Source organism: Erpetoichthys calabaricus, chromosome 5 (assembly GCF_900747795.2).
Source record: "Erpetoichthys calabaricus chromosome 5, fErpCal1.3, whole genome shotgun sequence".
In the NCBI taxonomy this organism is placed as follows: Eukaryota; Metazoa; Chordata; class Cladistia; order Polypteriformes; family Polypteridae; genus Erpetoichthys; species Erpetoichthys calabaricus.
In genome coordinates this window covers 220,891,311-220,912,374 of record NC_041398.2, presented here as the reverse complement: position 1 = coordinate 220,912,374, position 21,064 = coordinate 220,891,311, and the positions used below count along the sequence as shown (strand labels likewise).

The window sequence follows — 21,064 nt, the reverse complement described above, 5'->3', positions numbered from 1 at the left end:
CAGAAGGGAAGCACCAAATGGGAGCTGAAGACCTGGGCTAAGTTAGCTGGCTAATGCCACTGCAATGGCTGTACTCCTCTTACCATGTCTAGAGCTTTCTGCATTTTTAGATGTCTTCCATGGTAGCAAATCTTCTTTACTTCAGTCTTAATTTAAAATTTAAGAACAAAGAAGAGTCATGTGGAGCAAGATCTGGCAAATATGGCGAGTGCAAAGCAACAGACACATTGTTTTTGGTCAAAACCTATTGGACAAGGTGGAGTGTGCAGGTCTGCTATCGTGGTACAAAATCCAGTTTTGCTTGTGCCATGTCTCCAGATTTTTTTTTTCTTATGCTTCCCCAGTGCAATTTAAAGTCAGTAATTAACATCTGTCTGTGGGAATAACTCTTTAAGAATATATCTGTCAATGTTGAAACATGCAATCAATATTGTCTCTTGAAAATCTGCCTTGGTGGCTTGGAGAAAAAAAATCAGCCAGTCAGATGCATTATTATGGAACCAGTAATGGCGCACTGTACAATAACATGCAGTGAATACACTCGACTTGAGCATTCATAGTTTTCATACTCTTTCTCTTTACGTTTATCATTCGTTTCCTCAGAGTTTGATGCACTTGCTGCTTCCTGAGCAGCTCTTCTTTTCTCCACCCTAGTGGCCCGCTTCTTCTCTTCTTTCGTCAGCATCTTTTCCCATTAAAACTGATTAAGTCAGTGTTTGTGTTGCAATTACTTAGTACATTTCCCTTAATTTTTCACTTAAGATGGCACTTAGGTCTTCAATCTGCCTCAAGAATGATTTAAGATATGAAGAGGTAGGGGAAGTGATGGCGAAGGTGGTAGGGACGAGAACGGCGCCCATACACATGCGCCACATGGCCATCCTGCTGGACGCTGCCAACAGTTGATTCTACAATAAAATAAAAATACAAATAAAAAAAGGAATAACCTTGGAGGTTGATCATCACCCCGAAAGTGGATAGCAGAGGTCATGTAGTATATGTATTCCAAATTTCAGGTCAATAGGTCAAACGGTTTGCGAGCTATAGGTGATTTAAAATCCTGGACAGACAAACAGACAGTCAGGGTAGCATATTATATATAAAGATAAACAGCTAGAAATTCAGACACTATCAACTTAGCACAATGCCCTTCGGTAGACTGATTGACCAGACACGTAGGCACAAGCTATTATAAAACTACACCCTACTCTCTTGCTATTGACTGATTCCAAGAATTCCCTCATAATAGTGGCTGCATGATATTTTTTGAAAGTTAGCTGATCAGAGATCGATGAGCTATGTGGGGCTGAAGGGCTTGTCTCGTCCCTGTTCTGATGAGGGATCTGTATACTGGCCCGTACCATCAGATCCATCCCTTTTTTTTTATCTGCCTATTTGGGGTCAGGAGTTGCTAGGTGCAAGATGGGAACCAGCAGAGAGGGGACCACCAGTCCATTGTGGGACACATTTATGTGTATACCCATTTGTCGACATTTGGCCAATTTACAGTAAATACACAATAATCTAACCTGTTCACATTTGGTATTACATAAAAATGGAAATAGAGAAAAACTGTACTGGATACAAGCAGCTCAAAGTAAACGAGTTTTGTCAGAATAATTTGTGTGACTGTTATTTTGAGGTCCCTCTTTATTTGTTTCCCTGCTTATTAATTTATAATGATTTTTCTGTGTCATTTTGTTTTTCTGTCTCTCTTTTACAGTTCCTCCGAGGTTTTTAAATTATCCCGCTAACCTGTATGCCTATGAAAGCATGGACATCGAATTAGAGTGTACCGTGACAGGAAAGCCCGCTCCCACAGTTCAGTGGGTCAAGAATGGGGAAGTGGTTATCCCAAGTGATTATTTTCAAATTGTGGTAAGTTTTCTTCTCTCATTTTAGTATAAGATGTGTCTGTTTGAATGTTTTACTTGTGACTGGTCGGGGTACACTCAAGTCAACCCCAAGCCCAGAAATAAGTGTGGAGGAGGCCAAAACTTATAATAACTTCCCCATGACCCGGCTCTGGATGAGGCAGGTTTGGAAAATGAATAGATAGATGGAGGGATGGGTGGATGGATGGTATTTTAATAACCAAATGTATTATTATAAAAGTGGGATATTTGAAAGAGAACTCAAAGTATCAAACAAGCACAAAAGGAAACAATAAACCTGTTGCCACTCTGAGTCCATCTAGGACAGGAAATTGAACCCCTGGCTAACATGTGTGGGGGTCTGACACACTTACCTGCTCCACTGATTGTGGATACACAGAGTGCCTGAGGATTATTGTTAGCACCAAAAAGCAGGAGATGACTAAGAAATGAGACAACAAAAGATCAGAATACCAGATGAACCCAATAAGAATGAGTAACCAGAATTCAAAGAGAAAAACAGAATTGAAAGTCAGAATCAGAAAAGGGTTGTAATAGCAATATAAAATCCTACTGGTACGGCCTACTTGAAAGAAGGTTAATTATTGTATTCCTACAAAGATCAAGAGTTTTTGCATCCATCGAGGGATAAATACGTTATGCAATTGCCACCATGTTTATACTGTTACATCTGGTGATGTCACTAGTATGACAGATGGGGCTATGTGACCAAAACATCCCATGAACAAAGAAAATCAGAATGGTTGTGAAAATCATCTTTTTAATTACAAGACAAAACATGAAAATATTGCCTGAAATGGATTCCTTATGTGTCAAAACCCATGAGGAAAAACAAAAATGGACAACATTACATGTATAACAAACGTTAATAGCATACTACTATACACCTGATACAACAACAACAACATTTATTTGTATAATATGTGTAGCAGTAGGGGGCGCTAGAGCTCCCTTGAACCCTCAGATACCACTCCAAACACCAGGTAAAACTATAATTAGTATTTATTTTATAATAATACTGTGCACAAAGCACCCTACACTCCACACTACTCATACAAATAAATACTCAATACAATAATCAATTCACCAATCCTCCTCTCCCAGACGCGTTGCCACCCTGCTCAGCTGAACGTCTGGGATTTCCCATGGTCCTTTTATAGTCCATGACCCAGAAGTGTTTGTCCCTCAGTCCATGTGACTTTCTATCACTTCCGGGTCAGACAAAAACCTCTTTTTCTTCAGCCCGGAAGTATATCATTTCTTCCATTTCCGTGAGTTGGAAATACTTCCGGGCTATATGGAAAATATAAATCTCTGGGCCTCCCTGCAGCGACTCCTGGCGGCCCCGACGTTATCCAGCAGGGCTGTGTATTAAAACTCCATAGTCCATGATGCACTGCTGGAATTCGGGGCACCTCCACTTTGCAAGGAGGACTCCATCTAGCAGCCTGAGGGTATTGGCTGGGATGAATGGCCGGCCATATCTCACACATGTTTTCATACAAATGATGTAGCTCAAAGTGTTTTACAAGATGAAGAAAAAAAACAATATGTATAAAAATTTGGCAATACTAATTAACAAAGAACAAAGTAAGGTCCGATGGCCAGGAGGACAGAAAAACAACAACAAAAAAACAACTCTGTGCTTGGAGAAAAAAAATCAAAAATCCGCAGGGGTTCCAAGGCCATGAGACCACCCAGCCCCCACTAGGCATTCTACCTAACATCATTGAGCTCAATCAGTCCTCATGGTTTTCAGGCTTCACGTGAAAGAATTAGATGATGTTGGTCATGTGGACCTCTGGCCTTCAATCCATCAATGTAGGGACTGCATGGTGCTTTGATTGGGAGGTGGTGGCACAATTTGCCACAACAGAAAACCAGATAGAGAACAGCAGAGAAAGTAGAGGTTAGTATGGATTTTGGAGCTATGAAAAAAAAGAGATATTTAAACGCATATACAGAATATCAGAGTTACACTAAAATGAAGCTGTGAGAAAGTCACGTAGAAGTAATGGGTTCATAGCAGTTTTTTAAAGTACTCCACAGTATTAGCCTGCCGAATTTCTATCCGTAAGCTATTCCAAATTTTAAGTGCATAACAGCAAAAGGCTGCCTCGCCACTTCTTTTAAGTTCCCTTATTTCCTCCCACGCCTTCTTAGAACTTCGGCCCTCTCTTCCTCCCATTTGTAAAGCATTTGTCATCTGCTGTCTTATGTGCCACACTTCATGTAAGGCTGGCTGGACAGACACCTTTGAAAGGAATACAAAGTATTGGTGTCACATACAGTAGGCTGTGACCATATGCTTAACTCTCCCTCTGGAGACCACAGGTGCTTCTATCATCTCTCTAGGCAAGCCCTCATTTGCCTGACCGTTCCAATGGGCAGCAGGAAAGCATACATGGCACCCAATGTCACCGTTCAGTCTTCTACTGGATTGATTGACCATACCGTCCTCTAGATAGTATTTTATACAATTGTAGCAGCAGCAGCCCATTTTATTTCATTGCCTGCAGCCCTGGTCCCCTTTACACACTTAAGAAGGTATTTTTATATACTCTTTACATTGTTGTAATTGACATAAAGCAATAAAATGAAATAATGGTCTATTGTTAAATTATTAAAACACATTGCTTTTGATTTATACATCTGCACTACTAATGTTTGACTCCAACTGTTTTTCTTCATGTGTTAAGTGCACTTTAATTAACAGCAGACCTCATTTTTAACATATGGAGAGGTTTGGTGGTTGCCATTATATTCTTCAGGGGACTCATACTCCTTTCGAAAAGGTCCAAAGCTCAATTCCATACCTTTCACCCCACAAATACAAACTTCAACACAGAAAGTGAAGGACAAACACCCAAATTTATTGAAGAATATTTTTATGATTTTGGAATATTTGGCATTTTTGGATATTTGTTTTAAGTTCATTTTCTAGGCGTTAGTTCCATTATGGGTTTTTGATGTGCTGAATGTGATTTTTGTACATATTTCCTCTTAGAAATCATTTTTAGTTGCTTAAAATTATTTTGCGTCTTTTTCAGTACTTATTATGTGTTATATTTCTGGCAGAGTTCCTCCCCTGTCTGAGGTTCACATTTGTATGTATTTTGTTCATTTTGTTAATGTTACCTTTGTTGTTGATTATTTAGTTTATTTATGTCTAAGCAGCTTGTCCTGTGTACCATGTGTTTGGTGGGTGGTTTCCCAAGAGGTGGGGCCACCTGTCAATCACTATAAGGGACTGCCCTCAGGTTGTAAGCGTAGGGCAACCCACAGTGCCAGAAAAGGTTCATTTAAATGCACTTGAGAGTTAGTGAGTGTTTTGTTGTAATAATTTCTGTGCTTTTGTGATTTTTGCATTTTTGACCTTTTTGCTTTGTTGTTTGACTTTTCCTTTGGATTACTAGAAACTCCTTTTTTACCCTTCTGTGCTCCATGGAGTTTTGTGTTATTACAGAGCATTTTTGTTAAGAATTATATTTTCATTTTATAAAGATATTGTGTTTGCCCTTATTACTAGCTGTGGTTTAATGGTAATATTTCCATCTATTGGGCAGTTTTGGAAGTTTTTGGAACTTTGTGCTTGGGAACTATCACGTTTCATAACATTTTGTTTTTTTCAGGGCATCGCAATTTTGGGTTGCTGTCATTATGACATGACCTCAGTTTCTACAGAGTACCGCCCCAAAAGTCATGCGTTTAACTCTGTAAATACTCCTAGAAAAACCTTTGTGCACATACGTATATGTGTTAATTAGTGTTCTTTAGAATTCCAGGTTTCCTGATTTTTATTTCTGAATTCAAAATTATTAATTTTTTGGTTGGCGATTTAGTTTTGATGGTTAAGAATTTCTTGCTTACATGTTTCCTCACATGGTCACCAACATTATTTCTTGTTGTCTTTCACTGTTCAAGGCGTACCAAACAACACTTGTAAAATAAAGGTGTTTTTGTATTTACTAATTGAATGCCTTTTGTTCTTGAGCAATACTCAAACTAAAAATGGATTTTCACAAAAACAATCCATTTGAGTTACCTCGTAGTTGGTACATGGAGCAGAAAATTCTCTTTGCACACAAGATGCACAATAACTGAGGTGGGTCTTGCACAATCCGTTGCAATCTAATGTCACAGTTACCATTTGAACTTCACGCTAATCTTTGAGAGAGATTCAGATGGTTGTGGTTCTATATATGTAAGTTATATTTGTGAAAAATATCTAAAATAAGGCTTATAAGAAAAAAATAACTGAAAGTGAAATATTCTGTTCTGTGATGCCACACTGATTTGTCATTCTTATTTCTGATGTCCACTGTCCTCTATTTACATATTTTGATGGGTGGACACAGTCATTACCTGGCTGGGGTGCCAAAAGAATGGGAGAATTGGGGGAGAGGGCATTGGTGAGGCAATACCTCACCTGGGACACTAGAGGGCAGTGCTCCTGGGTGGTTGTGGCACCACAGATTCCCACAGGGCATGCCTGGAGCTGGAGTTTGTTACAGCCTTGCTGGGTTCCATGGGGGCCACCAGGGGGAGCTGCAAAACCCTAATAGTAGACTTCTACCATACCTTGGAGTGATTCCAGGTTATCTTGATGAGCCACCTGGAACACTCCCAGGACCACAATTGAAGGAGCCGCCTCACTCTGTTTGGGAAGCCAGAGTCGGGAGGAGGTGGACAAAGCTTGCTGGGAGAGGAGCAGAGGTGGCAGAAAAAGAGAGAGAGAAGAGAGAGAAAGAGAAGAAAGGACTGTGTTTGGTCTCTTATGCTTTATTGTACTGTGCTCTGTAGTGGGGAGCAAAGAGAAAGTGCTGCCCCACTTGGAATAAAACATGTGTGCTGGATAATATTTGTGTCTGCCTGTCTGTGTCGGGTAGGGTGGCTGGTGAATATGCTCGTATTTTGCTCTACAGCTCCAAAGATGGTATACGAGATGACTCGTAGGTGGCATCTGTTTCTAGATATCCTACTGCAAGTTAACTCGTATTTCTCAGTCAGAGTGTTAACTTGACATTTTGTGATGATTCCTGAAACCCGTCACCAGAACAAGAATCTCAAATTCAACATGGAGAGCATCAATTTCTTGACTGTTGGTCAGTTCTTGGCTTTTGAGTGTTGCACAGGAGAATTTGTCTCAACCAAATTATGGAAAGGGTAGATGACTTGATAGTAGGCATTAGGGCGCTATTCAGATGTTAAATGACTGAAACTCCTACCAAAGCTGATGACTGATAATTAACCTAGGTAAAATCATTGCCAGTCATTGGAGGGTTTATTTTGCTCAAAAGCTTTGACTGGGATTGTGAGGGCTCTAAAGGGATCTGCAGTTTAAATGCCAATAGAAGTTAAAGGTTCCTTTAGATCTGAGATGCTTCTTCAGTATTCCTTGAATTGTCCAAATAAAAGACAATTAGGACTGTGACTACTGTGTCTGTTAGTACCAACCCTGGAACTTGCAGAGGACTTTTTTTTTCCAGAAATGCTTTTAACAGGAGTTTTGGTTTTCTCCTGAAATGGCCAGTTCTCAGATTATCATGTCAAGGTATTTTACATTGGGATGATTTGTTTAAATGAATCACTGAAATTCAATTTGGATTTACAGTGTTTAACTTAAATGGTGTGTTTCTACAAGTAAATGGTTTCTTGTTTGCTATGTTCCTGTTATCTTATTATAAATTTATAATTATGTGTGGGTCTCAACTCAATGAAGAGTGCTATAAAGAATTAATTGAATTAAAGTGGGTAACGGTTAGAACTGTTCTAAAATAATTAAAATATAATGCCAGTTCTGCAGCAAGCCCAGCATTCAGGCTTCAGGCCGCAGTCGCTTCAGGTTTATTATTCTTGCTTTTCTCAGTTTAACTGTTCAGCAGTTTGACACCAATTCCTCTGAGCCAGCGGCAGGCCTAATTACAATAAATATTGTATTATAAACTATGTGCACCACCTCCTTATTCACCACTTTTTGTTAGAAGCACTTTCTGAATTGCTCAGTAACTCTGCAATATAAGAAGTCTATTAGATTGTGCAGATGCTCTACCCTTTCAGAACATAAAATGTTAAAACTCGTAAGTGAATCAGCACTGAGTGAGTTCTGTCTCTCCATGGAGGTCACCTTTCGCATTATACCACTCAATATTTGACTTCCAGTGCAAAACAGATGTTGACCAGAACACTAGCTGACAGAAACAATTGATCTACTATACAGTGTCTTTCAATTTTATATTATTTTGTTTATAATAAAAGAGTACATGTGGCAATGCGCTGTAAAGGGAGTGCCACCCAAGTGAAGAAAACATTGTTGCCATGATACAGACTGGCCAAGGTGAGGCAGTGTGATGGCGAAACACAATGAAACAGGGCTCAGACGAAAACAAGCCCACTGCAAAAATGAGACTCCCTCGCAGTCAGAAGTCCCATTAGTCACTTCAGCTAACTGAGTCCTTCCTTGACTCGACTGGCTAAGATGTTTGCACTGTGCTCTGTTGCAAGTCCTTAGTTCACACCCCAGGAGTCTGGTGGGGATGTCCTGTACAGAGAGCCCTTCCTGTAATGGGAAAATCAGGGTAAGAAAATGGATGTCAAAAGTGACAGCCATTAATAAGCTTTGTGCAGGTACAGGGAAAAATAAAAACCAGAACATACTTACGTACATACTGTACAGTCTCACATCCGCATAATCCAGTTCAGGGTTGAAGGGGGCCAGGGAATCACTGGGTACAAGGTGGGAAACAATCACGGAAGGATACTAACGGTATCTATCTATCTATCTATCTATCTATCTATCTATCTATCTATCTATCTATCTATCTATCTATCTATCTATCTATCTATCTATCTATCTATCTATCTATCTATCTATCTATCTATCTATCTATCTATCTATCTATCTATCTATCTAACTACATCACAGAGCCAGGAATACACATTTTAGAAATTTAAGGTTTGGCTCATGTCTTGCACACAGGTTACTAGGACAGGCTCCAGCTCTGGCTCCAAGCTTGTCACTGCACTGACTCAATCATTACTTTTTCTGATTTATATTAATGACATTGATTCTTATATAGTTAGTAAACTAGATGACACTAAAATTGGAGGGATGGCAGACACTGAGGAGGAAAAGACCTGGACAACCTTCAGAAATGAGTGAACAATTAGAAACTGCAGGTTAATGTGGAAAAATTCAAAGTGCTACATTTGAGCAAAAGTAACATCTGTATTTTATGAAAAGAACAGCCTCAACACACATAGAAAGGTTTGGGGCAGCCACCCATATATTGTCCCTGGCTGCAACTGGGTTTGTATAAGGCACTCATGTGCGTCGTTTCGAGTCCTGAGTCAAATTGACTTAATTGGAAAAGAAGGTGGCTTTATAAGCCGAAAGACTGAAGTAATGTCATCAAGAGCCGGAAACTAGAAGTGATGTCATTGGTGAGGCGTCTGGTAGGTATTCCCATATCTGGCATGCAGAGATAACAGAAGTGGGATTAGTGCACCCTGCCACCTCCTGGCCTGGCAGGTAATTACCTTGACTTGGTCCACTCAGCTTCCTCCTATTCGCACATGTGTGACAATATACATATATATAAAATCCAACGTCTGTCTGTTTGTCTGTATGTCTGTCCGCTTTTCATGAGAGAACTACTTAACGGATTTAGATTGGATTTTTTTCTATAATTTGCTAGAACATTCCAGTTGATTTTGCAACTTCTCTCATCATGCTAAGAATCATAATTCGCTTGCGGTACAGATTTACTTGCGCGCATCCAAGAGAGACGCATCTTACCGAGGGAAGGGGGCCAGGCCCCCTCCTCATTCACGCGCCAGCCTCAGGCGTGTACCTTACCTCCGCTTAGATAGGGAACACGAGAACTACTACATGGATTTAAATCAGGTTTTTTTGCTTGAACATTCCGGTTACTTTTGTGACTTCTCTTATCTCACTAAGAATCATAGTTCACGTGCAGGAATGATATACAGTGAACCCTCGTTTATCACAGTTAATCCGTTCCAGACTCTTCCTCAATAAATGAATTTTCGCGAAGTAGGATTCTTTATTTATAAATTGAATATTTTCGCAGTTAGAGTGTAGAAAACCTGTTTACGACCTTCTAAATACGTTTTTTTAACATTATTAGAGCCCTCTAGACATGAAATAACACCCTTTAGTCACCATTACAATCGCATTACCCAATATATTAGACAAAATAAGAGAAAATAAGACATATTAGACGTTACAAATATCATATTATTATTATTGTACTGTACATTTAATTACACACACACACACAGTTCTTACACACAACCGCTAACCTATGAAGGCACGAGCTCAGTAGGAGAGTCTTCAGGTTGTAAGCTGGAGTGCTGATCGCACCCTCAGAGGACACAGACGCCCCTGGGAAAACCCCTGAAACAGCTGACAGTCTACCTTCACATTGCTCCTTACCCTTCTTACTTGCGCTATAACACGCGATAAACCTCTCATGCGGTACTCCGCTTACTTAAAAGTATTGTGCAGCGCCTCTCAGCTTTGGAATTGGTTGTTTTGTTTCTCTCTCTCTCAGACATTCTCTGCTCCTGGGGGAACTGTCATCTCTGACTTGTCATGGAGCACGTTTAAACTTTTGAAAAGAGACAAATGTTTGTTTGCAGTGCTTTGAATAAAGTTCTTTTTTTTTCTACAACCTCCTGTGTCTCTGTGCAAATCTGTGACCCAAGCATGACAAGGTGGTGCAGTATCTTCAGCAGGTGTGTCGTTGTCTTCTTCCGCTGAAGGAGTACTAGGAGTAGGCAGTGGGTATCTGGGTGCGCGGCTGAAGAACATCTTGATAGGCAGTTGCTGGCACTGTCTTTTCATATGCGTGAGGAGGCTTTTGTAGGGTATTGCCATCTTTGATCATATCCAAGAGTTTCGCCTTCTCCTGGATGGTAAGCATCTTCCTCCGGCGCTTAGTTTCACTGTCAGAAGGCTTAGAAAAAGCAGCACGTTTAGGAGCCATCGTAAACGTTCTCAGAAAGCGCATGCGTAGTGACGTAAGCGTGTATGAGAAAAAATCGCGATAGAGTGAAACCGTGAAAGTCGAAGTGTGATATAGGGATCACTGTATTCGCACTAATCCGAGACAGAGGCTGCGGGCCGAGAGAAGGGGAAAGTGTGACGTCAGGAGTAGGGAGCCAGGCGGAGCTCTCCTCACTCACACTTACCTGTTTGGTTTATTGATTTTTAAAGTTTGTCCTGTCAGTCAGTTTCTTAGTCAGGCTAGTCAGTTATAAATACAAGATGGAAGACACCATCATGCAGGAAGCAACCTCTGAAAAAGATGTAGAGGTTTCTGGTCACCATGCTATAAGAAAGACATAGCAGTACTTGAAGCTGTGCAGAGGAGAGCCACCACTTGCATCCCAGGACATGTTGTACTTGTACTTTGACAGACTCAAACAGTGAAACCTGTTTAGTCTCAAGCAGAAGAGACCTAATCCTAATCCAGGTCTTCTACATCAAGAAAGGCATTGATAAAGTAGATACAGCAACATTGTTTTAGCTTAAGGGTGAATCACGTCCTTGAGGAGGAGGAGGAGGAGGATGGGAGCATGCTCTGATTACAGCATGCTGCCACACCCACCACACGGCAAACCACCCGGATTGAGACCCAAGTGCAGCTGTGCAACGGGTGACACCTCAGCACCACACTGAACAGTGTGAGGTTTTTGTCCGGTGGCTGGAGTGTCAATCCTGCTATCAATCCTCAAGTTTTCCCTGCAAGTTGGAGGACCTGCTTGCAGGGCTGGATGCAGATAAACGTCATACCCAGGACAGAGCAATTGCAGGTTAAGAGCCCAATGGAGTGGAGTCATTTCTGTCATTTATGAACTTGAGGACATCAGTAGAAATTAAGGGGAAGTGCATTTAAAACTGAAGCCAGGAAGCACTTTATTACTCAAAGAGTTGTGGGACTCACAAGTACAGAGTCATGTAGCTGAAGCAGAACCCTTGATAACCTTTAAGAAGAATCTGGATGAGATATTGGGACAACTTAGCTGTTAGGTAAACAAACAGGCTTGATGGACTGAATGGTCTCCTCTTGTTTGTCAAATCTCCCATGTTTCTTATGTTTCTGGCTTGGTCACTAAGTGCACAGTGTCAATATATTTTCCTCATGTCTGAAATGGTTTTATTCCTGTATTCCAGTTTCCTGTTACGTTCCACAATGTACAAGTTAAATAATAAGGCATTATAAAAATTTGAGCAATATATTCAAGTATGCTGATCAATCGTCACAAAAGAAAAGAGTGTTTGTGTGATTTGTGCTTTACATTGTGGCCTTCAGTGCTAAATGAGTTCCAAAGTGAATGAATGGATTATTATTAACAAAACTGATCAATGTTCACCATTAACATTAATAAGAATAATTTGCCTTGCATTGAGAACAGAGCTATATGGCTAAATGACATTATTTGTGGTGTGAAGTAGTCCTATTTTATTCTTAACATTAGCTTTATTTTTTCAAAGAAAGCAAACATGTTTGGTATATGTGAGCAAAGTTGTTACCACTGAAAACCTTTTATTAGCAGCATGTCACTCCAGAAAGCCGATCAATCAGTCTTTTTCTTGTCTTGAGTAGTATAGCAAACTGCTTTACAAAGCAGTTAAGAATAAAGTGCTGAAAAGGCCTGCACATATTCTATTAAAAGGTGATGGGTGTTCACCCATCAAGTGCTGACATTTTATTATTATTATTGTGTATTTGGCTGATGCCTTTATCCAAGGAAATTTATGAGAGCAGCATATGATATACTCTGTGTATTTTTGACAGTTGGAGCGCAGGCAGGTTAAGTGACTTGCTCAGGTTCAAACAGTGAGTCAATGGTGGGGACTGAACTGACAACCTGTTTGGTTTATAGTCCAATACCTCAAACCACTACACTTGACTATTTATCCCTTTTGATAGCTCATGTTGGAACACGGAACTGCTAGTACACAAGTGTAGCCTGCACGTCTTTGAAATGAGTGAGAAAAGTGGAAAATTGTGAATTTCCCCTTGGGGATTAATAAAGTATCTATCTATCTATCTATCTATCTATCTATCTATCTATCTATCTATCTATCTATCTATCTATCTATCTATCTATCTATCTATCTATCTATCTATCTATCTATCTATCTATCTATCTATCTAAAAGAAAAAAAAATTGCAAAGGTACATGGAGAGCACCTACATTGTATAAGCCATAAAAAGGCTACTAGTTGAATTCAGGTTGTTCATGGAGATGAAGGAGTCTAATGACTAACTTGTCAGGGGAGTACACGTTCAATTATGTACTGGCCATAAGTGGAATGCAAGAGACATGGTGGTGGACTAGTTTATTAGCAGGCTTCAATATCAGGCAATCGTAGGCAGAACACAAACAGGATGCACTGGACTGGGATGTTTAGAAGCTCCACTGCTCTGGTCCAGAGCCAGCAAAAAAGCAGAAGAAGGTACTGGTCACAGCAAAGGTGACAAAGATGGAGGAGGATTGGTACAAGGTCATAAGAGCACCAAACGCAAGCAGGACAATATGGGAATCCATTGCTAACAGGCCAGGTGGAAACTTCCACAAGCCCAGCTCAGCTTTCTAATAAGATCCATCTATGACACCCTACCTTGTCCTCACAATTTACTCTGGTGGTTTAGTACCAAAGAGAGCTGTGACACCACTAACTCAACCCTCTAACACAACCTCATAGGCTGTAAGAGGGATGGTACAGGTGGTGACACAATCCAGTCCTGAGGAAGCTGGCCAGAGTGTTGGAGATTAATAGACAGGAGACAAATAGAGTTGTACCACTATCATCCGGACAGTATGTCCATTTCATTAGGCAGGGAGAGAACTGAAGGTACTATCTCAAGGGTTCCAACTTAACTCCTTGTACTTGGTAAGGAGTGGAAAATGAGAATCGACCTTGGATGACAATTTATAGTCCCAACAAGAGATCTTCACATCAAGTCTGTGGCCAGACATAGTGTTATGATATGATGCATTATTGGCAAAATTGTGCTCCTCATTGAGCTGACCACCCCATGGAAGAAGGGAGAACAAGCACATAATAAGAAGATGTCCAAGTACTCCAAGCTGGCTGCTGAGCGCAGGGAGGGTGTGCTGTCTGCTCAAATGAATGGGAGTTATGGGAATTAAGGAATGGAGAACAGGAAGAAAACTGGCAGAAGAGACTGAGAAGGGTAGCTTTTGGTTGTAGCTCAGTAGAAAAGATATGAGCTGAGGTGTTTGAAATGAATAGCTTTGACACACGAAAAATTTTGGGGCAGCCACCAGTATACTTGAATCCAGGCGGCAAAAAGGCAAGTATTAAGTACAGATGTGTACAGAATTGAGTCCAGAACAGAACTGAGTAAAAGCAAGATGTGGTCTGGCTTTTATGGCTAGTTAGCGAAAGTGACGTCTTTGGGGCCGGAAACCAGAAGTGACGTCATCAGGGCCGGAACCAGGCAGAATTTCTGTGTTTGGTCAGTAAGGATATAAGAGAAAAGTTTAGTGCACCCCGCCACCCCCTGGCCCGGCGTGGAATTACGTTCTATTGAACCTTTTAGCTGTCTCTCATGCATACATGTGTGATAGGTGCTAACAACTGACCCAAAAGCCAGCTGCCTGGGTGCCAGGGAGATTCCTATGGCATTGCTTTGCCACCAGGAGATGTAGTGGGGTAGGGAGCAAAACATCAATGAACATAAACATGACCATCAGGTCAAATCATGTAAGCAATGCACTGTAAATGTATCGTTTTCTGTGTGAGGACTCCAATTTTCTCAAATCATTTCTTTCTTTAACAACTTTGGTGATTCATCTCATTTTCTAAGATGTAAATCCACTTTATCTTGTAAATGACTCTTTGGAAGACACTTTTCTGTGCTTGTTTCTTTGGCTCTATTGATCAATTTCTTGCCTTTGAACTGTCACTTCCTTAATTTCAATTGTGGCTGGACCAGTGGGATTCTTCTCTACTCTTCTCTTCTTTTTTCTTGATTGCTCAACTCTCATATTTAGAGGATATCATGACCCAAACAGCAGCTTTCCAATTTCATATATTAATGATGGATGTGTCGTAACTACAGAACAACTGGCCAAAAGCTGTCAAATGGGTGCAAGCCTTGGTCCAGTTTATTTTTGAGCACATCACATCCTCCATCTTGAATGAGCTTGAAAATCAGGCAGAGAATGTTTAAAATAGTAACGTTTAAGAGAGAGAGAGAAAAAAAAAAACATACATCACCCTTCCGAGGTCAAGAGACAAGCTTTTCAGCAAAGATGTTTGCACAGCTTCAGCGATGCGAACAAGCATTGAATATTTTATGACAGTATGAGTACCAGGGACTGCATGATCAAATTAGATCCAATTAAAGAACCTTTAGCCTCGTGTTTGGAGCAGCTTTCTTTTTGCATTCACACTTCCATCCTGACTGTTTGCATCATAACCACAATCTACATGCTGGAAGCTTCAATACTGTAAATGCATCAGAGAAAAAACAGATTATGTGTCTGAAATAAAAATATAAGAAGAGAAGTTCAGAAGCTGTGATATCACTAGATTAACATTAAATGGTTAGTCGCTCACTTGCAACGTTGGCTGTCCTCGAGCCTGAGCTGTTTGTTTGACTTCTCTTCTGAAATCAAGAAATGATGTAATGCTTGTGGTGGGACTTATTAAATGTAGTATTCCAGATAGTCTGGACCATCTCTAGTTTGCATATTGTCACAAATTCTCCATAGAGAATGCCATATCCCCACATACCATACTGGATAATAAAAACTGTTATACCCGAGTCCGTTTTTATGGACTACAGCTCAGAATTTAACATCTCAATGATTGCCACTAAACTCCTAGATGTGGAACTTACTGCCACCCTCTTCAATTGGACTCTCGATTTGCTAATTGGCAGACTCCAGCATGTGTAGATTGGTGGCATCACTTCCTCCATACTGATTTTCAACATAGGCACTCCTTGAGGTAACCCTGAGATCACTTCTATGACTTTGTGGCCAATAAAACTCCAGTTCTGTCATAACAATTGCCGATGATTCCACTATCATAGGCCTACTAGTGTGCTTGTGAATTGTATACGGGACTCTGAAAGAGGGGGAGAGGTGGGTCTCCAATTCAAAAGCACAGTGTTATGGAAATGTATTTTCCTGTTTATGATATATGCTGCCTTTTCCGGGAGGTACTGTTAATAATATTTTAGCAAGAAAAGCATGTGTTTTCACTTTTTGAGCATACAAGTGGATAATGGACACATTGATTATGTGTGAGAATTCTTTTCTTTTATCCTTGGACATTTCACATTGTTTGCTGTTGCTGTTGTACAGCACAGGTTGTCATTGGGTTCTATTACATAGTAAACTTTTTTTCTTGCTCTTCATGAAAACATGAGATTAAAATTTTTTCTCACCCATTGCTACCATGTACATGGGGAAAGTAACATAAAAAAGAAATATCATGTTTGTGTAGAGTGTTCCTTTAAGTATATAACATAGATAGATAGATAGATAGATAGATAGATAGATAGATAGATAGATAGATAGATAGATAGATAGATAGATAGATAGATAGATAGATAGATAGATAGATAGAGTGGAACCTCGGTTCACGAACGTCTCGGTACACGTACAAATCGGTTTACGACCAAAAAGTTCGCCAAACTTTTGCCTCGGTTCACGACCACACACTCGGTATACGAACAAGCCAGGTTCCCTTTTGGTTTGTACATGTTCAGTCTCTCCCTGTGCATTTCCTGTGCAGCGAGCAAGAGAGAGAGTGCGAGACACACACACACAGGCAGCACACACACAGGCAGCGCGAGAGAGAGCCGCGCGCACACACACAGGCAGCGTATGAGAGAGAGCCACGCACACACACAGGCAGCTTCTCGCGCACACACACAGGCAGCACAGGAGAGAGAGCCGCGCACACACACACAGGCAGCGAGAGACATAGAGCCGCGCACACACAGAGGCAGAAAAAGAGAGAGCCGTGCACACACACAGGCAGCTTCTCGTGCACACACACAGGCAGCGCACGAGAGGGAGCCACGCGCACACACACAGGCAGAGAGAGAGAGGCGCGCACACACACAGGCACTCCAGGCTCGCAAAAGAGAGAGAGAGAGAGCGAGTGAGAGAGGGAGGGACGCATAAGGTAGAGAAGGCTTGTTTTTGTTTTCAGTTGTTTACAGTGATCGGTTCATAGCCTGCATTGTTGCAATGTTACTTTTCTTGGTGGTTTATTAAATTACGGATTTTTCAAATGTTCATTTTTTCCCCTGTGCTTAAAACTGATTAAAAAAAGTGTTTTTAGCGAGCGGTTCCTAGCACTATAGCGTGAACTATTGCAGTTAGTTTTCTCTGTTGTTCAAGGTTTTCTCAGTGTTATTCAATGTTTTTACATTTAGTTTACTATTACGCTGTGCATTCTATGGTTTAATTAACTATATTTGTGCTTAAAAATGAAAAAAAAAAAAATATTTACATACAGTTCATACGGTCTGGAACAGATTAATTGTATTTACATATAATCCTATGGGGGAAATTGCTTCGGTTCACGACCAAATCGGTTTACTACCAGAGTTTTGGAACGAATTATGGTCGTGAACCGAGGTTCCACTGTAGATAGATAGATAGATAGATAGATAGATAGATAGATAGATAGATAGATAGATAGATAGATAGATAGATAGATAGATAGATAGATAGATAGATACTTTATTAATCCCAAGGAGAAATTCACATTACATTACATACATTACACATGACATTCTTAGAACTGTTATGGGGGCCAATGCCTGTCCTGGTATCACTGGATGCATATGAAGAGATAGCCGTACATGGGCTGCCAGTCCATTGGTATATATACTGTAGGTCTGTTTGATGTGCAATGCTTTAGGGTGATAAGTGGATATGTGCTTACACTGCAAAAAATGAAATCTGAGCAAATGGAAAAGTATTTATATCATGACCTTAAATCTTATTTCCCTTATTGTAAGAATTATTGACTTGTCAAAAACAATGTATTTATGATTATTTAGCTTACTTTCAGAAATCTTGTCAAGTAAATTTTGCTTACCCATTGGCAGATTTTTTTTTAATTGAATAAAAGCAAAACAACTCCCATTTAAAGTTTTTGTGTCTAATTTTTGCATAGCCATTTTTTGCAGTGGTAAGAAAACGGTGAATTAGACCAAAATTGAATGTAAAGTCTAGTCCATGGTGCATTTTTGAGAGTCTAATTTGAAAGAGATATATTCCAAGGTAAAAATTCTAAATTAAGTAAACATTTCATTTTATTTTTGATAAAAATGAAAAAAGGAAGATTTTGTGAAGTAAAGGAGCATTTCATTAATGGTATTTATAAGACTAGCTGTACCCCGTGGCTGTGCCCACATAGAAATGAAACAGGACAAACTTTAAAAATGAATAGACGTTGGCACTATATCTGATCGTGTTCAGCTCTGATGGGAGAGCGTTCCCCGCTTGGAGAGAAAAGCACATGGCTGTGATATCTCTGGCAATCAGCAGCTACCCTCTAAAATACATGGAGCTCTGATCTCTCTCTCAAAAACGTCAAACATGACTCCTTAACAATCTGTAGATGATAATGTCTGTTGAACAAACAGGTATCGCTAGATAAGCTGAGGCAAGGTGCACTTCAACACGTGGTGAGATGTAGACCAACTTGAACAGAGGCAGGCGAGTGAATGAGGAAAGCCCCACCCCCCCTGGTCTTGGCCCACAGCCACTCTCTTGGATTTGCATAAACACATCGGTACCGCAAGTGAACCATGGTACTTAGCGCGATACGAGTCGCAAAATCAAACGGAAAGTTCCAGCAAGTTATAAGTAACAAAAAGATCTAAATCCGTTAAGTAATCCTCTCGTGAAAAGCGGACAGACATACAGACCGTGTGCGCTTAGACCATGAATTTTTTTAAAACCGCTTCTTAGCGAGAACCTATGGGCCAAGGGTAACTTACATTCCAAATTTCAAGTCCCAAGTCCTCATTGTTTGGGAGATTTTATGATGAGTGAGTCAGTGGTATTTGGCTTTTATATATATAGATTAATACTGTACATCTAGCTTTCAACAATGTTACTTAAGAAACACACATCACCACATCATATGTTCGAGTAGACAAATATTTGGTGCACTGTTTTTTCAACAGTTATGAAAACAGAAAAAGTAGTGTCATGTGCTTTATGTAAATGTCATTTTAGGTTTTTCTCCCACATCCCAAAAGCACAGCCCAACCAGGGCAGGTTCACTCTTTGCATCCAATGATAGTCATTGGACTAGATAACTAGTTTAGAGTAAGGATGGCAGCAACAAATGTATATGTTGATACACTTTTTTGATTAAAGCATTAATATTGTTTTCTATCTCATGCTGACAGGAATGGACTCAGCATTTAATGCAAGCCTAAAATCGAATTTCGAGGATTTTGTAAACAAATGGATAGATAAAGAGCAAAGTCTCACCTGTTGTCTTGAAAGGACGCCGATGTTAAGATCTTTACCTTTTCTTTTTTCTCTTAGGGTGGAAGTAATCTTCATATTCTTGGGCTTGTTAAATCAGATGAAGGATTTTATCAGTGTGTGGCAGAAAATGATGCAGGAAATGTTCAAGCCAGTGCTCAACTTATCATTCAGGAACCAGGTAAGATAAGCAACACAAAATGTAAATTTATTTTTTCATTTTTAAATTATACAAAAACTTTCTTGAGATACAGCTCATTGTTAATGGTACGCTCAGGAAAAAGGTTAAGGAGGGCTAATGTCAGAGGCTTTCAGCTGTGATTTTGCCTTTCGTCTTTAAACAAAACACTATTTGAAATATGTGAAGTCTGTTGTCTTTTAGAAGTTAAGTGGATGTGCTGTATTTATATATGAAAAATGGTTACAAGTTATTTCCATGCTGAAAAGGAAAGAAGATTAACAATACAACATTTCAGATGTGCAACTGAAAAGGAAAGAGCAGGTAACGTATTTAGGAGGGGAAGGAGGGAATAAAAGCCAGGGAAATGAAAGCTGCCATGAGGGGAAAGATTAAAAAGTAAGTCAGTTATTAAGACCTTGTGTAAGGTGTGATCCCAGGCTGAGAATGAGCTAAACTTCTTATATCCTTTGAAAAGTGTCTCTAAATCCCTGTGAAAGAACACAAACAGAGACCTCAGTGTGGCTGTGATCATGAGATTTGATGTGTTTTACAATAGATGTTGTAAGATCTTTGATCTTAGCGACCTGAATGTGCTTCCTGAAATGGTCTGCTGGGTGTCTCCTTATTTCAGCTATGTAGATGGATGGACACTTTCTACAGGAAATGCAGTAAATCAGATTTTTAGACTTGCAAGAGGCTTGTTTTTTAATATGGTATTTACTAAAGCAACCAGATAAAGGGTATTATTGCTGACATATTTGCAGGTGATACAGTGGCTCCTGTTACAGCTCAAAGCGTCTGGTGAGGAATGTTGCTCTGTGAAGTTAGCTGCAGACAACACGTTTGTGTAGGTTTGGTAGTCAACAGAAGGACATCAAGGAAGAGTTAGGAATAAAGGCTCCTATGGAAGGAAATTTCGTTTGATGACCTGTGGGAGAGATCAAGTGTTAGGGTGAACTGCATGGCCCAGTTAGATGTGGGTTTCATCATTGGGGATCCTTTTAGACTGGATGTTATGAGGTCTACTCCTGGCTTGAGTGATGGCCCTTTCCATAATATGAGAAGGAAACACTGACTCCATCATATTTAGATATTAATGGGTGTACACCATAATAGCACTTCGAGAGTCTATGGTGGCCATTCTTTTGGTGACACTCCTAGCAGGGATTGATGTTCCTACATCTCTAGGCCATATGTCGGAATTAAACTGCAGCTTCTCTTAAACATCTTATTAGTGGTCTGTTTGATAAAAGAAGTAACACTTTGCTTCGTCTCTAGGTTTCTAAGTTAGGAATTTGTCTTCCCCCATCTTTTACACAGGAGACTACTGCCCTCATGCCAGTGCGCAATGAACTTAGCCTTGAATAGACAACCTGGCAACAGCTTTCCAGGTGGTACTTCTATGCTACCACTTTCCAACAAGGCCTTCCATGTCTGCTCTTCCATCCATCCA

General features: G+C 40.1%; 1 protein-coding gene across 1 annotated transcript in view; it reads left to right on the top strand.

The window, feature by feature from the left end:
• Window positions 1-21,064, top strand: part of dcc (DCC netrin 1 receptor) — an 899,751-nt gene that overhangs the window by 520,652 nt on the left and 358,035 nt on the right. The window contains exons 6-7 of the mRNA XM_051928027.1: window positions 1,724-1,878; window positions 19,491-19,611. Of these exons, the coding sequence (XP_051783987.1) occupies window positions 1,724-1,878; window positions 19,491-19,611 (276 nt within the window). The remainder of the gene's footprint in view (window positions 1-1,723; window positions 1,879-19,490; window positions 19,612-21,064) is intronic.